The 16,901-nt window shown below is 41.9% G+C and overlaps 3 protein-coding genes across 3 annotated transcripts; 2 read left to right on the forward strand and 1 right to left on the reverse strand.

Moving 5' to 3' along the window:
• Nucleotides 1-575: 575 nt before the first annotated feature.
• Nucleotides 576-3,314, forward strand: FOBCDRAFT_277547 (uncharacterized protein; the record flags this gene model as incomplete). Its single annotated transcript, XM_054706372.1, has 1 exon — nucleotides 576-3,314. The coding sequence occupies one exon, from the start codon at nucleotides 576-578 to the stop codon at nucleotides 3,312-3,314; it is 2,739 nt and encodes a 912-aa protein (XP_054562347.1).
• An 8,647-nt stretch (nucleotides 3,315-11,961) lies between these two features.
• FOBCDRAFT_117929 (ankyrin repeat-containing domain protein) lies at nucleotides 11,962-12,165 on the forward strand (the record flags this gene model as incomplete). Its single annotated transcript, XM_059607734.1, has 1 exon — nucleotides 11,962-12,165. A coding segment is annotated over one exon (204 nt), but the record flags the coding sequence as incomplete, so codon positions are not given.
• Nucleotides 12,166-15,581: 3,416 nt separating this feature from the next.
• On the reverse strand, nucleotides 15,582-15,872 carry FOBCDRAFT_118144 (uncharacterized protein; the record flags this gene model as incomplete). The annotated part of the gene is made up of 1 exon (XM_059607736.1): nucleotides 15,582-15,872. A coding segment is annotated over one exon (291 nt), but the record flags the coding sequence as incomplete, so codon positions are not given.
• Nucleotides 15,873-16,901: the final 1,029 nt, after the last annotated feature.

Here is a 16,901-nt window from a genome sequence, read left to right on the forward strand (position 1 = left end):
ATGCAAAATGGCCACAACCTTTGTTAACATGGCGAGCCACGGCGAATGCCACGACTAGCGCACTAAATGTCACATGCAAATCGCCGAAAGTGACGTAAGGAATACACCAGAAACTGTCTAGAAATAGACTTTAGCTTCAGGATGCTCGAGGAATGGCCGTAGAGACTGAGACCTTCCGTTGTACCCCCCGGTTCTGATCATTACTGAATTCAATTCGAGCAGGTTGCACCAATGGGTTATATCTAGTCACTCTCAGCCCTCAACGAGGTCACGAGTACCCGCTCGCATGGCGATGGTCTAATCCCACTTGCTAGTACAAGTCACCATGGTATGGTCGAAGCAGATACAAATTTAGGGCACCATTAATATGGGGTCCGAGCTTTAAATTGGTTGCATGGCTTGAAATACGTCGAGGGCCGAATGAAACGTGGTGTAGCTTCTCATGCCTACTTAAGAGGCCTCTTCCCACTATTTAGAGTGCTATTCTCTGCTCCATGTAGAGCGCAGAGCCAACAAGTGTTCATCATCCTTGTTTCTACCTGCTGCATAACACGAAGGCTCCGAAGACCGTTACAATGTTACGAATCGCTAGCAGGCACTTGTCAGTCGAAGCGTGGCCGTCCTTCCTCCAGGAGAAACATGTCAAAATATCCATGCCAAAGGAATTATTTGTCGGCGCGTACGAGAAGGCGTATCTGAGCCTTGCCGGTGTCACCATGGATGACCTCACTTTCCGGATCCCCGAGGGTGGTAAAGCCGGCGTGGTTTCAGAGTGCAGAGACGCTGAATTTGATCCCAAAAACCCAGATATCATGGTTTGCGTCGGATATGAACCCGGAAAGTACCAGCTGGAGGTGGTTCACCGCGCTACGGACATCGTCCTGGGCGCGCATACATTCTTTGTCTCAACGACGTGGGGTGATCGCAGGCTCGGGCCTGGAATCTCGTTCGCAGGCATCACGGAAGAGTACATTTCTGGACAGACTTTCGGAGGCGGCTCAACTGGTCCTGAAAACTTCAATGTCATCCCGGCTCGCGGCACACGACAAATAGCAATCCTGTTTGTGGACTTCCCCGACGGGCTGTATCCTGCCGACGCAGCAGGCATGCAAGAGATTGAAGACCGCTGGATGAACGAGATCATCAACGGCGTCACCTTTCAGGGCAGGGCCGGCGTAAGCACTCGCGCTTACTACAGGGAAGTCTCGTACGGAGTATTCGACATCGCGGCTCAGGCTTTCGGCCCCTTTCACCTCGCGGATAATTGGGACCACTTCTACGACACGTCGAACGGGTGGCCGCAGACACAGGTTCTTGCACAAGCAGCCGTCACAGCCGCACAGAATGTGGTCGACTTCAGAAACTTCCAGTCGGTTCTTATCATTTCGCAAACAGCCAACGGCCAGTTTGCGTGGCCTGTTGGATACGGCGGCACGTATTCCACTCAGAATGGTAACGTGAACCTAGCCATTATGTCCATGTGCCACGAATGGGGTGCCGGCCAGAGGCCCGATCGCAATGTGCATGCCACCGTTGCTCACGAGCTTGGGCACAACCTCGGGCTTGGCGACCAATACACGCCAGATACCGGTAGAAACACGGGATCTTGGGAGCTGATGAACTGGGAGGACAACCTTCCGCACTTCACAGCCTTCCATCGACTGACCCTTGGCTGGGTCCCAAGCACGGATTGGGTAAAGTGCTATAACTTCCTCCTCGATGGTGGAGTCCCTGTCAACGAAACCGTGACCCTGGTTCCCTTTGAGCTTGGTGCTCCTGCTGCTGGTAGATTCGCGCTGATCGAGATTCGAATTGCCCCTGGCTGGAACTACTACATCGAATACAGAATCGGACAATCGACTCAGGTCGGCGACCGTGTCCTTGACACAAACAATGCCATCTTTGTGACAGACACTGATTCAACACCCGGCGATGCTCCAATCGCTCGACCGAATATCATCCGGGTTCCAAACGACCCAGATGGCGATGGCAGCGTCCTTATTAACGGCAGAGACTATCGGGAGACAGACCAAACGGATCCCACTTTTCCAACGGACTTCCGCATTAGCGTTTCAGGGATCGATGGCACGAAAGCGGACATCAAGATCGAGTACGGCGTCAGCAGCCGCCCTGACCCGCTCATCCGCCCCTGGCCGGCCGGGCCTGGGCGCCAGTGGCAGAGTCCAGACATCGAGGTTCGCAACGTGAGGAACCTGGCGGACCCAGCCTGGTTCAACGTGCCCTGGTCTGGACACGACAACACGGTGGTCGCCAAGATCACCAACAACGGCGACCTGGCGGCGATCGGCGTCGTGGCCAGATTCACCGTCAAGAACATGAATGTCGGTGGAGCGCAGGAAGTTCCCCTCGGCAGCGGCACCGATATGCATGATATTCCCCCTGGAGGCGTCGTCGAGTTTACTGCGCCGTGGACGCTTCCGGACGGCGGTCACTTCTGCGTCACCGTCAGGATCGATCCCTATATCGTCCCTGGGACAGCTCCGCCCGTGTTGGAGAGATCTGTGTACAATAACTGGGCTCAGTCAAACTATGACCGGTTCATTTCGGCATCGTCATCACCGGCGACCAGAGAAATCACATTCCTGGAGGTGCGAAATCCGTTCGAGGAGAGGACTCAAGTCATGGTCCAAGCCAGCCAGACGAACCCTCTATATCGGACCTATGTCGAGCACACAACGGCGTGGCTGGAGCCCTGGGAGTCTGTCAACATCAAGGTCATGCACGAGTTCGACCCGGCCAATCTCCTCAAGTGCCCCGTTTCCCTTGGAAAAGGAAATGGCTCCATCATTCCCGCACATGGAGACCCCTCGAAAAGTAATGAAGTCGGCCGGGTTACTGAGAAATACAGTCGAGTACCAAACCGTGCTTCATTTGTGGGCTACATTATCGATCCCAGAAATAAGAAAGAGAGACCAATCGGCATAAATCTCTTCAGCGGCGTGCAACATGAGGTCGTTACAGGGCGCAAGACCAAGTTCGAGAGTTTTTATGTCAATCAGGAAAGAGGACAGCCAAGTCGCTTTTACGGAAGAGTGGTTGAAGATACGGCTACCCAACCCCAATGTGTTGCGGGGGGTAATGTGATCGTAGAGTTCATGAAAGAAGAGGGAGCCGACATCCGGGCGAGATCATACGCAACCGTCAAAGTCGACTGGGAGGGTAGGTTTGTAGCACAGTACAAGGAGGACGAGTCGAGGATCAAGGCTGAGTCCGCAAGGGCTTACTATGTGCCAACATCCGGATATGGTGACTGCTGGAGTGAGAAGCTGACTTCCAAGGAGGGTTCTTGGTAGCTAGCGACGTTTCTGGCTTCCTGCACGTCCATGTTGCTACACGTGCTTCTGAATGGCTTGTACAGTGACGGTTTTATGGCAGCTGCTAACACAATCCTCGAAAGGAGTGTACCTTTCTTTTCCGACTCCGGGCAGCTGGAATTTAGGTAATCTTCGCTTCCCTGCACTGTTTCATTTCAGGTTACCTGCCTCTGATGGCTGGCGAACTTGGCGAGATTGACAGTGAGGCACAACTGGCGGCGTGTAGTACTTACCGTTTGCATTAGCTTCGCATATTGAGAGTTTGTTTATGTCTCTGTCCCTCAATATTGGTTTTCCCACTGGGTTTTTCCAGTATTATTTCGCAAATGCGGAGGGAACTTTTTCTTTTTAATCGTTTTTCAGGAAAAGAAGTAAAATATAAAAACCTAAATATTTAAGTAGTAATTGCGGACGCGCTGTTGCGATCAGAGCCCCACCATAGCCATCCCCAATGCCAAGAGCCATCAGGCTGCAAGGACGGCATGACGTTCCCTGCCGGACTCGAATGTCACAGAGGGTCAATTGGTCAATGATCAACGCTCGGGCCTCCTTCGAACGTACGGCAGTTGATGAGCTACCCCTGCAAGCTTGCAACTAGTTAACTCAGCTCGACAAAGGCAATGTGCATGACTGCAGGTTTCCGTTTCAGGCAGAAATGGTTTAATGCCCTTTGGACAACATGAGTCGAGAAAATACCGCATCTTGCCGGTTCTATCCACCTTATCTACCGCCGTACGCAAAGCAACCCATCAGTATTTATCATATAAGGCGAGGGAGGAAGCTCGGTTACAGCCAACACCTGTAATACAGCAGGAGGTTTTCTTCTTTAAGGGACATCGATAATACAGATCATCTGGTCAGTACTCAGCAATCTCCGCGGAGCAGGCCAGCCTGCCCAACGACGACTTAATGCTGACATGTTGTGCGGGATAAGCGTGCCACCTTATAACTAAGGAATATACGCAGCCAATAATTGCCCATTCGGTTCCCCTCATATCGAGATTGGTCGCCTGCATTAGTTAGTTCGTCACAAGTATTATTGCACACCTAATGGCCCTGTGCATCAGCTAAGTGGTCAGCTGCTCACCATTAAGGCTTTGTGGACGGACTAGTATGTGTCGAAGTCTGCCTTGCTTACCCTATGAAAAGGGCTGTTGTGGCTGCAGCCAATCAAGCTGGCCACTTTTAAGCCTTCGACAGGGTTTGCATCAAGGCCGAAAACGGCAATGGACCGAGGTTGTTTTCTCTTTCCCCCGGGAGACTTAGAAATTGTCCAAACCGGCCTGTAATGCAGAGAGTTTTAGGCCAGCTAGCTCTATCGCGCTATAGTTGTTTCTGATATCCCTCAGCAGTTTACCATTCAGCTGATGTTGATACCGAAAGTGGGATTCAATACCGGCGCTGGGTCGAATAACTGCCTTATAAAGCCGTCAGAGCGGCATCTGGGATTGCTCGTTAAATTGGATATAGCCCTCCATATTATGAACGATTGGTTTTGTCTCTGGTCATTCTGTGACTAGATATAACAAAGTAGTAGATGTTGTTCTGTTTATATTCCTACTCATAAACTACTCTATGCTGCATACCCCTTGCCCCAGGTTGGCGCTGGCTAATCCCGAGCGCCAATCAGCCACTACGCTTATGCCAACGCTGTGAAACATAAATCTGTTGATCTCGCGACCTAATTTCTTTGCCGATTTAACTTAAATCGCATGCAAGTAACATCTATATAGACTGACATTATTAGTAAAGATTATTATGATCTGCTAGTCAACGAGCTACCTGACTTCCTATGAATTTTGCAGGGGCATAGTCTTTAAAACAAAGCCTAGATCATATGCCGCAAAACATGCCCAGCAGGCATTATCACGTTATTAAAAGATCCAAACGTAGAACCATGAGCAGCAGATGACGAGAAATATGAGGACAACTAAGACACTAACATAGATATGCCAATTAGTATCTCCCTGAAAGTTGAAGAGATTCGTCATCTATAGTATCTGACTTCTTTTAGCATACGCAGTTTCGGGATAATATTTACAATAAAGTGTAGTAGATAGGAATAACCCCGAATTACTTATAGTAACGAGCGAGGAAGGTAAGAATAGCAATGTCAGTATTGTAATGCCTTTGATTGTTCTACTGTTATTTGCTTGTAGCTCTGTAATAGCTAGATTGACTTTGCTATCCTTCTGGGCTATTAAATTGGATGACTGAAGAAAATTAATAATGTCAGGTTAGTAGCCCTTGATTAAAACTAAAGTCTAAGATATAATGTATATCGCATTGATCTGACTGGAGAGTCTTTATTTAAGTTCAGAAACACGATCTGACAAAGGAGTGAATCGTTCCAGGATGTTGCTAAAGCTGCCCTCTAGCTCTGATCTTTGACAGGGGGACAGAGAAGTTAATCCAAGATCTCTTCGCCGTTCTCCTTCCTCATTGATAATCTTCAGGCAGCGATGCCCAAATCTGAATGCATATGATGTGACAGTGCTGCTGTGACATAACTCAAGGTTGGTTGCGTGAAGTTGATTAAGAAGAGTCTCGACAGTCGATAGGGACTGCAGTTGATGCAACTGTAGGTAACCTGCCCTCCACTCTGGATGCACCATATTCGTCGCCGTCTCTATTACTGCAACTTGGTTCCATGTTCTGGCAATCCAGTCGGTCCATCGCTCGTAGCGGTTCCCGTAGACAAGAGAGAGGAAATACACAGGATGGACCCTCAACAGGTCGACATTGGCTATGCATCGCGACCGGATATCTTTCATATCATCAGCTGGGTTGCGCTTATGTATACAAAACAGTTGAGAGACGAAAGTTGAATCCTGATGGAGCAAATAAGGGAGTTGCTATTCTTTGGGCAACGAAACACGATGTCTAGTTAGAGGTCAATGGGTTACTCAGGGGGGCGTGCAGCCTTTATCTTGCGAGCTCTAGTTGATATACTAACTGATATGGGTGGGGTTAATATCGTCTTCCTCATACTGAAGGTAGGTTGAGATGAATGGTAGCCATGTAGTGAACAGCTTTTGCGATTGGGATCGATTGAAGTTGGCTACGTCAACTATGCAATTGAGAGTATCGAGGCGAAGTTGTAAAGCTCGTCGGGCAGTGGTAGGGTCTCCAAGCGAGGTTCTACCTCGATATGAATAAGTTAAGCGGAACTAAAACTTTTAGTGCAAGGAAGTCTTACACAAAAACAAATTTGCGGCATTCACCACCTAATTTGATTTCCTTGCCATGATTACTCTAAAAGGTGTCCTATGTGAGATTTCAGATCTTTAAGCACGCTTTTTTTTTATAGAGCAGGTAGGTAAACGATAAACTAATTTAGCAAGTTCGGCTTTCAGAGTATTATCATCTAGTATTTCGTCCTAATAACCTAAAATGTTTATATCCCATATCTAGGCGATAGTGTTTTCGGTTGTAAAAATACTATTCTGTATCTTTACCTTATTATCAAGGTATGCATTGCTCTGATGCAGTTGGTCTAGTCGAAATAATATCTCAGATATTAATGAGAAGTAAGCTAGTGATTATAATAAGGATATTATTATATATACTAAAGGTGCGATTTCTAATAGTCCTTTACTAAGAGGGAAAAAATTATTTGCACTTAGAGCTGGTTAATCTGAACGTATTTCAGGCTTATAGAAAGCAGAGGCTAAGTTAATACAGTTAATACCTAACGCTTCTGCAGGCAATGCCAACACAGCCCTCTTCGTAAGGCAGCCAAACGCAGGGGTAACTAATCATTAGTCGATTAATTAGTAGCTTGCTACAGCGGCTAATACAGTTAATGCAGTGATTGCATATTAAGCCTAGGGGCTGGCAAGGCATAGTACAGGGCTTTACTTTCATATATAGAAAAAAATAAAAAAAAAATAATAATCGATGAAAGAGGGTTACTAAGTGGTTCCCTTTGAGATCAAGTACTACCGTATTAGCAATTCAGTATTAGGCAGCATATGCCAGCTTGGAAACCACGCGCATAGCAATATCACACCCCCTTCCAACTGAGCTAACCATTTCTCCCAAAGTCTTGGCCTTTTCACGTATAGGCTCATCGGTAATCGCTTTAAGGATAGCCCCACTAAGTCCAGTCGTAGCCCAGTCAGGAATCGTAGCTTTGTAGCCCCAGACTCCAAACCCTTTGGAGTCTTTAAGAGAAGGCAAATTTATACAAATTATGCCAGACCGGAAGGACGACTTGCGGAACACCAGCACTGAAAAGTCAGTTGTCTTGTGGGTATAAGAACGGTAAATATACTTACGCGACGGCCTCAAGGAAGCAATTGATCCTCCATAATGGACAGAGACTGCAATTAACCCAGTCTCGAGCAACGCGAATGGATCAGCAGTAAGCCAATTCGTGATTAGAATTGCGTGGCTGGCTGAAGAGATCCGAATGCTGCCGATTCTTGAATCAATAGTTGCGTGGTGTCACTGTTGGTTCAATAGTGCGATGTTCAGCTCGTAATGATATATGACAGGCTCCACAAGCTCACAGGGGCCTGTGGTCTAGCCTGGCGGCTAATAGGCGGACAGGTACCTGTCCTTCTAAAATTAGATAGGGCCCGTCCTAGATTCCATATGTGGTATAATTCTTTCTGCTATTAGATTACCTTATGCCTTCTTATTCCACTGCCTTAAGTAGTTTAATAAGTCCTATTTACTAGCTATTCTAATAAACCACTGGCTTAAGGTAAAATAGCTATAATATATCTAAGTTCTAAATTTACTCTAAATTCTATTAAAGCTAGAGCTATATTATAATATAGCTTTCTTCCTCTTCTATGGCTAAGTATAAGGCTTCTTATTTATTAATATCCTACTAGGCTATTTTATAAAGCTTACTAATGCCTCTTCTGCTTATAAATAGTTACCTATTCTTAGTCTCTTAAGCTACTTATACTTTAATATAATTAGGCTCTGCTTTATCTTAGTCTAAATAAGCTACTATCTCTTCTTTAGTTTATTCCCTTAGGCTTATTAAGGTTATATAGTACCTCCCTATCTGCTTATAATTAAGATACTAGCTATAAATTGCTTTTAGATATACTAAAGGCAGGCTTATTATTTTTTTATATTAGTAGTTACCTAGTGAGGTTCCTGGTAGCTAGGCCTTATACTAATTATCTCTTGATGTGATGTATCTCTGGTGGATTACTCGTAGATCATTATACCTCAGCCGCGTTGTTGAATCTGGAACTGGATCTTGCAAGTGCAAGGGTGACGATACTAACGGTCCGATAGCGGAGCAAACTATACCACATATGGAAACTGGGACGCCTTGAAAAAGAGGGGTGCACGGGCCGCAAAAACTGGTATTGGATATCAATACCAGTGGTAATTGGTACAGTAGGGTTAATGGCGAAGCCGCATTCGATGCAAATTATTGCTGGCTCTGGCGAATTGTAGTATAAGCCGAGACTCTCGAGCTTTTAGAGCTGACTCGGCCGCAATATGGCAATAGCATCAGTATACGTCGCGAGGCCTATTATATTGATAAAGTTGAGAAGGCAGCAAGAGGATCGGATACCCTCTATGGAGCAACGTTTAGCCAAGAATAAAGAGAGTGCTTGATTGCTGCTTCCCTCCTAATCGACGCAACCGAAATTACTAGACTCTGTAATGTTTAAGAGCGCGGTCGTCTACATGGTTGGCATGGGCCTTCGTGGAAGAAATGCGGCGCATTTCGCGTTCTCGGTTTACAGGCCCCAGATGGAAATGCGGCGCATTTCTGGTCTACATTCTTGAGTAGGCGCTGAGCCATGGATTGCCTCCAGCGTGATTCTGCAAGTACATCTTGTGAGAGTATTCTTTGTCTGACTAGCTCATATACCGCGAAATGCCAGGCTTAAAAGTGCATGAGTCTTGCGGCGTATTTAAGATGGCAGGAGTCGCGATAAATGGCGGTGGCTGATGCGGCTGTGTTGTGCTTTTATCTGCCAAACCTGGGCCAATCTGCCCCTCATGCGCGCAATCCGGCTTCCTGTCTGTTCCCTCTCCTCGCGTCCTCGTCTTTCTTGATTGCTTTGGCAGAATACTGTTAACGGTTGACTAACTCATCAGCGATCCCCGGTGACCAGGCCCCTCAAAGGACCGCTGAACCGCCTACCATGTCTACTCTACTGGGAAGGATTGTGCCGCTAAAGCCTGAGATCTGTCTCGCGAAAGCGATTAAACAGTTCGAAATGGATCTCTCTGATGAGCAAAAGGCCGCCTTCGACTCAAATAAGCGCCAATTATATCACTACCCCCCGAATATCCATGATATTACGCGGCTAACGGCCAAAATCAACCATCGTGTTACAGGAAATGTCGGTAGTGGTTGTTGTTTTGGAACCCGTCTTGTTAACGTCTTAGAGCCTGTCTAGTAATTTGCTGCCCTTAGGGATATCGTGGTAGGCAGATCCTAGAATATAATTATATGCAGCATCTGGTTGTTAGTGCGGATGATATTGCTTATTACTTTTCCACGCTATAGTAGCTATTTTCCTTGCTAATTGCTTACGTAGATACTTATAAACGTCTCTTCTTGGTTTGATAAACTATCAGAGCTCTTTATAACTATCGGCCGATTAGCACCTTACTACCAGGCCATAGCCTTACTCTATCCACGATCCAGGAAGCTGTAATTACACCTCTCTAAATACTTCCTAGTAGTTATCTGTATCTGCTATAATCTCCTAAATATAATACGAAAGTCGATATTTATATAGTTTATCGCTCTTATAATAGAATCCAATATAAGCAGTTATTAGTCGGATTTTAATCTATAGGCCAATGCGATCAAGGAGGAGGTGAACTTTCTAATGGCATAATAACTTCAGAAGTAAAGTTACTACCTTAAATTTATTTCTAAAACCTCTAAATTAGAATTATATTGCAAGAAATATAAGAATTGTTTTTGCATTCTTAATTCTTGCTTAATATATAACTATTAAATGATATGGAAAGAAATCTGCAGATATAGAAATACTAGCTAGTTTACACTCTAGTGCAAATATTAAGATTAGAAGGTTAGAAGTAAGTCTTATATACTCTTATATTCAGGGAAGCTCAGATCTAGAAAGTCTATCTTACTAGCTAACATAGTTAATAACCTAAACCTTAATCGGAAAGATAACTTGCCTATTACTTACTTTTTTTACTAGCATAACGTTTTTAAAAGTCTCTAAGTATATACTATCCTGGGTTCCCTAGCTCGGCAATTACTTTATATAATTAAAGAACTAATTATAATATCAGAAGATCTTGCTGTTATAGGTCTTTTAGTCCTTAATCTAATAGAATACTCTGCTTATTAAATTATACCCTTAACCCTATTTATAGAGCTTATTTTATCTTAGATAGATTAGATAAATATAATAAGAGCTAAAAGGAAGAAGTAATTCTCTGCTTATAGGAAATTTAGATTATATATTTACTACTAATTTATTTATTATTTAGATAAGAGGCTGGCAAGGCATTGGCATTATATATTAAAACTTCTATAAGACTAAATATAATTTCTATTCTGGAGAATAACCCTGATATTACGGAGTTTATATAAATAAAGCTAGAGAGGAGAGTTAAATTAGGGAGGCTAAAGGTAGGGAAACTAACCCTTATTCTAGAGATTTAAGATGCCTTATTAGAGAGGGCTTAAGGCATATTTCTCTAGGTAGTTCTTTAAATTAACTCTCTCTGCCTTATAAAGATAGATAAGTCTATTTGCTATACTTTAACTGACCTCCTAAGAGATCTCCTAGGCACCTTCTCTTATATCTTAGAATAATTAGCAGCATTAAGAGAGGAGGACTAGAGGCGGATTCTTAAACTTATTACTGCGGCTTATTATCCCCTGATAATAGATAAATTATAGGAAGCCTTAAGTGTGGTTCTAGGAGACCCTAATTAGAACCTGGCATAAGTACCTAATAATATCTATATAGTATTAGCTTATTGTAGAAGCCTGGTAATTATAGATAAAGAAACCCTATTGGTAAAACTAATATACTATAGTATTAAGTAATTCTTGCTTAGTAGGCAAGAGAGTATAGCTGGCTAAACGTTTACTATCTATGATGTAAATAAAACTATGGCAGGTATTATCGTAATATACTTAAGCTATGGTATTTTTAATACCTAACTTTCTAATAGGGTAATTCTATAGGTCTGGCATGGAGTAGTCCCGGTGAATATTATTAGCTCCGTTTTAGACTTATAAAGTATCCAGAAGCTTGCACTAAAACTTCTTAAGTCTTAGAAGCCGTTAAGTATTAATATTAATAAGGTAATAGTAAGGGAGGGCTAACATTCCAAGGTATAACCTACTAATTAATTTTACTTTCTCCTTTATGCCAAGTTATATTAGGCATAGCATATTCTGTATGATTCGGAGCAAGATAAGGCAACTTATAGATATCTGTATTAAGTCCTCGGTTAAAATCTTCTCGTCGTAGATGCAATAGACGACAGTGGTCAGATGCCGCTATTATAGGCTGCTAAGGGAGTATATAAGGCTGTGGTATGACTCCTACTCGAGAAGGGTGCTGATATTAAGTCAAAGAATAGTAATGGTTAGATGCCGCTATCTCGGGCTGCTAGGATAGGACATAAGGCTATAGTATAACTCCTACTTGAGAAGGGTGCTGCTGTTAAATCGAATGATAGTATTAGTCGGACGCCGCTATTGTGGGCTGCTGGGAGAGGACATGAGGCTGTGGTACGACTCTTAGTCGATAATGGTGCCGCTATAGAGTCAGAGGATAGTAATGGTCGGACGCCGCTATGGTGGGCTGAACTGGGAGGGCAAGAGGTCGTAGTGCGACTGTTGGAGTCGTATGATGCTCAGTCTACTTAATCATGCTGGCCTACTTACTGTACCAATTACCCACTGGTAATGGCACCCAATACCTAACAACAAGTCAGCTACGACTTGGCCACTTCCTCAAAATTTCTAATATTATACTGCAGCGCGATCTCCTTGGTTTATTTTGTTTTCTTTACTCTTATTCCATCCCTTCCAAAGCTCAATGGAGACAGCCTACTCTTCTATTCCTAATTGTCGTGTACCCTTAATTGTCGCGTACCCCCTGTTTATTTCTCACGTGTTTGTTTATCTCCTGTCTATTCCCATATGCCATACTATGATGACTTATATTTTCTTATTTCGATCGACAGTCTGCGGGCGCATTACTTACGCGTGTAAACACGCGTAAACGCGTACTCAGCTCTCTTACATCATCTGCCCTCTTTTCTGTAGTTTCAATTCGAGGTTTCCTCTAACGATCTTTAAAAGCTCGTACTATCGAAAGGCTAGTGGACTATAAACGACTTTCACTACGGAACTTGACCACGAAATTCATGATTGGCTGAGTGACGGTCCCACATATCCAAAAACGGCCACATCTTGACCACTAAATTCTGATTGGCTGCAAAGCTTGGGGCCGACGACGAGGTCAGCAACTTCCAATACGAATATACCAACAACAAGCTAGAAGGCCTTATAAAAATATAAATAAGTTGAGTCCAAAGCCTATAGTGTATGTATTTATATGATGGTAATAAGTTTTATGCTATATTTAGTGTCCAGTCCGAGTGGGTAAAAAATCGATGTTATAAAGGTCCATTTAAGTACGAGTAACAATATATATTATAACCTATATTTATTAACCACCTACTACTCTATGATCTAATACTAAATACTACTACCCTTTATAAATCTCTGGAGTAATATATATTTCCACCCTTTTTTACTACCCTTTCTATCTTAAGGTTTATATAAGCTATAATAGTGCTTAAGGTTTAACTTATCGATAAATAAGAAGTCATAGTAATTGCAGCTAAACCTACCTAGCTTTAGGAGTTATAGGATAGCCTTATTACTATTTTCTAGAAGTAATACCTTAGTTGAATCTTAAAATGCTTACTTATTATAAAATAATAGTATTCCCTTAAGTTTATTTCCTATATACTTATATATATTTTAAAAGTAGGTTTTAATGCCCCTGCTAGGTTAAATAGCACCTCTATAGAGGAGGCAAAGCAGAATTTAAGGCTTATTAAGCATATAAAGAACTTTATCTATAACTTTAGAGTATTTCCTTTTAGTATATATATCTTAGGGTAAGGCCTTATTATATATTATAGGTAAGATTAAGTTATACTTATCTTATTAACCTTCTACTAGTATAGACTATATATCTTCCTTACTTATAGTTATTAATAGTTTACTACCCTTTTATCTTTTTATTAAATAAGCTTTATTTATTAGAGGTATATAATCTATAGTAACTTCTATAATAATTTACTTCCTATTAGATAGAAATAATATTAGGCTAATAGGTATTCCTTTAGGTTTAAAAGGCAAGCTCTTACTTAATTAGCGCAGAAACTTATATTAATAGATTAAAGCCTACTTATAGCATTATAAAAGTAATAGTTAAAGTCTAGATAGGTATGCTTTATCTAGTCTATATGTAATCCTATGCTAGAGTAGCTAATGCCTACTCTGCTAAGTAAATATAGTATTAATATTAGTATTATTACTATAGTTATTATGCCTATTAAATAGGATATATACCTTGCAAATATGTTTCTCTGTGACTGCTATAGCTAGCTGGTAATATATCTGTATATTAATCCTTTATTGCTATACTTCTTAAGTCGCCTTTGTAATAATATCTATCAGGTGAGATATAGGCCAAGGCTTCCCGTTGTAATAGAATAGTAATTATATCTGCAAGCACTGTTGGGCGCTCCTATTAATACTGAGCTGCTTGCGGCGTAGTAGATCAGTAACCCATCGAATATAGACAAGGTACTTAAATAGAACGTGACCCAGTCTAACCGGAAGGAATTACACCACATAGAATTCGCGGTTTATCAGTCGCTTTGCTTTATAATGGCAGATAATATATGCCATATAGCCACCCTAAATATATATCCTACAGGCTATATTCGGACCGTTCTTATACTCGAGGCTAACGAGTTCCCTAACTCGTGGTGTCTGGCTATATGCAGTGTAAAGACCACCAGCAAGCTGCTCCTCCATCTTCCTGACTTGTTTTAAATACACTGTTACAGCATGCCACTTCTAGATGCCGTCTTTAGCTAGTCTGTCTTTGCCTATAGTATAGGTATAGACTAATAGCTCTAGGTATGCTGACTTAAGATTATTCCCAGGATAGTTAATAAAGCTATAATTACTTTTTAAATTAGATATATTGTCTTTAATCTTTGATAAGTTAATATATGGATATAGACTAAATATTAACTGATTATATAGTGCTTCTGCCTATGTAATAAAATAGTCTGTAAGTTTATAAAAGTTATTTATTATTATTTAAAATATGGTATAAAATACTATCTTACTATTATTACTCTAGTAGAAAAGCATAGATAGTGGTTTAGTGTATGTAATATTATGCCTAAAATCTCTAAGGCTTATTAGCTTTGCTAATAGGTATTATAACCTAGAACTATATACTTGGCTTGGAATTTATTAAAGTACTTAAATTACCTAGCATCCGGCCATTATAGGATACTAATAGACTAATATTTATATAGAGGTAATACTTACTCTAGGAATAATATATGCTTTATATAGATTATTGCTAACAGCTTAGAGTAATATTATTAAGCGAGTTAGAATCTCTGATAATCTGCAGAAAATCTAAGAATACTGCTAAAATATATAAGCAGTGTAGAGCTTGGTTGCTAATTGATATAACTTTCGGTGCTGAGCATAATATATAGCTGAAACAATAGTTCGAGGAATTATCCGCTTGCAGATGCAGCAGAGCCCCCTAATGCCCCTGCGAATAGATTCTGCTGGGTTCTAGCTGTGTTCCCCTCAATATTATCATAATATCCAGAATCGTCGTAGTTGCTCTTATTATCATCGTCATCCTCAAGTTCCCAAGCTTTAACGTTCTGATTATCTGTTTCGGCGTCCTTTATACCTTCTTTCCTATCTGATCCCTAATAAGCTTAAGTGTTAGGATAAATATCAGTAGATTAGCCTTCCATAGGGCCAGAGTGTATTCCTACCAGAAGACTTCCCTGTTTTTTTATGGCCGGCTATATTCCTTTCGATATATTAAGATAGTTCTAAATGTTATGCTCCTAGATCTGATTTAACTATATAGCGATCTCGGGCTTTATCTTTATATTTGTTATTCCTTGTCGAGAGTTATCTGGCATTTGGTATATTTATAGGATAAAAGCTAAGAATTGCTTCTAAGTCCTTTGATATCTAACCTCGCTACTTGTCTCTGCCATGAGATTAAAAGCAAGCTCTCGGCGACTCTGCAGCCTTAAGCTGAGCAGCCAGCAGAGAATATTGTGACTAGTACCGCGAACTGTATCCTTATAACGATCTATCACCGAGTCAAGTGCTCTCACGATGCATAAGATCTTCTGTTTATCCTCTTGTGGGCTAACCAGATTCGGCGCCCCTTCTGAATTACCCTGTCCTAAGGTGTAGTCTACGTGGAGGGAATGGCAATTAGGTAGTCTAATTAGCGCGCGCAGAATATCTTATTAGGACCCTCGGTAGATAGAAGGCTATTATGTTTAGTCTAGCTATAAGCTTATAGCGGCAAATATATCGGTCCCTATGTTATTAATAGTTATCTGCGGTTAACTTAAAGCTTCTTGATACCTGGCTTCCTGATTTATGACTTATTGTAGATAGGTGGATGCCTTAGATGTAAGGATATTAGGCATTCCTTGCGATTTCTTGGCACTTGTCTTTGCTTTTGGCCTATCTGTCTTTATTTTTATCTATATATTAACCTTAAACTATTTGCTGCCTTCTTGGGAAGGGAAGAATGGTTGGCCTGCAACACCTTCTATCTATGGCAGAAGTTCGGCTGCCTGATGTTCTATGGGTGGCCTTCCTTTGCTTCTGGGATTGACCTACTTATAAAGCTTGGTATAATGCTCCTGTATCGCCTGAACCTGGCGAATATTAAAACCATAGTGTTGGCATTTGAGGATATTAAGCTTAGGTGGGGCAAGGCAAGGAATGGGTTTATTTGTTGGTAGTGGATATTATAATTAAGGTAGTTTGGCCTGGGTTTAAAGCATATCTGGTAATACTTTAATAGATTCTACTAGTCTGCGCTGGGTATATAGGTTAATTCTAGGATGCTTTTTGGCAAGATAGGTGGTAACTTCTCTGGCCAAGTATGTATATTAATATTTCTGATAAATAAGAATCTGATATTGAGAAAGAAGTATAAACGGGTATATAGGGTTAGAAGGACCGAGCTCGGTTAAAGGCTTAAGTATTATAGTCTAACGAATTAGTGCTGTAGGCAACTAACATTAGTTGCTGGCTTGATATTATATTTATTGCGATGGATGCTGATGAATCGGAGCCAGAACTTGATGCGCTGCTGTTAAAGTGTTGTCTTGCCTAAACGTGTAACTAAGCACCAATCAGAAATCCAAGTTAACTCCCTGTTAAGGTCTACTCTATCCTAACGCTAGACCATTTTTTTTAAAATTCAAGTCTACCCCTTATTAAAATTCAAGTTAACCCCCTGTAAAGTGGGGTAAACT

The sequence above is a fragment of the Fusarium oxysporum genome, chromosome VIII, assembly GCF_013085055.1.
Source record: "Fusarium oxysporum Fo47 chromosome VIII, complete sequence".
Lineage (NCBI taxonomy): Eukaryota > Fungi > Ascomycota > Sordariomycetes > Hypocreales > Nectriaceae > Fusarium > Fusarium oxysporum.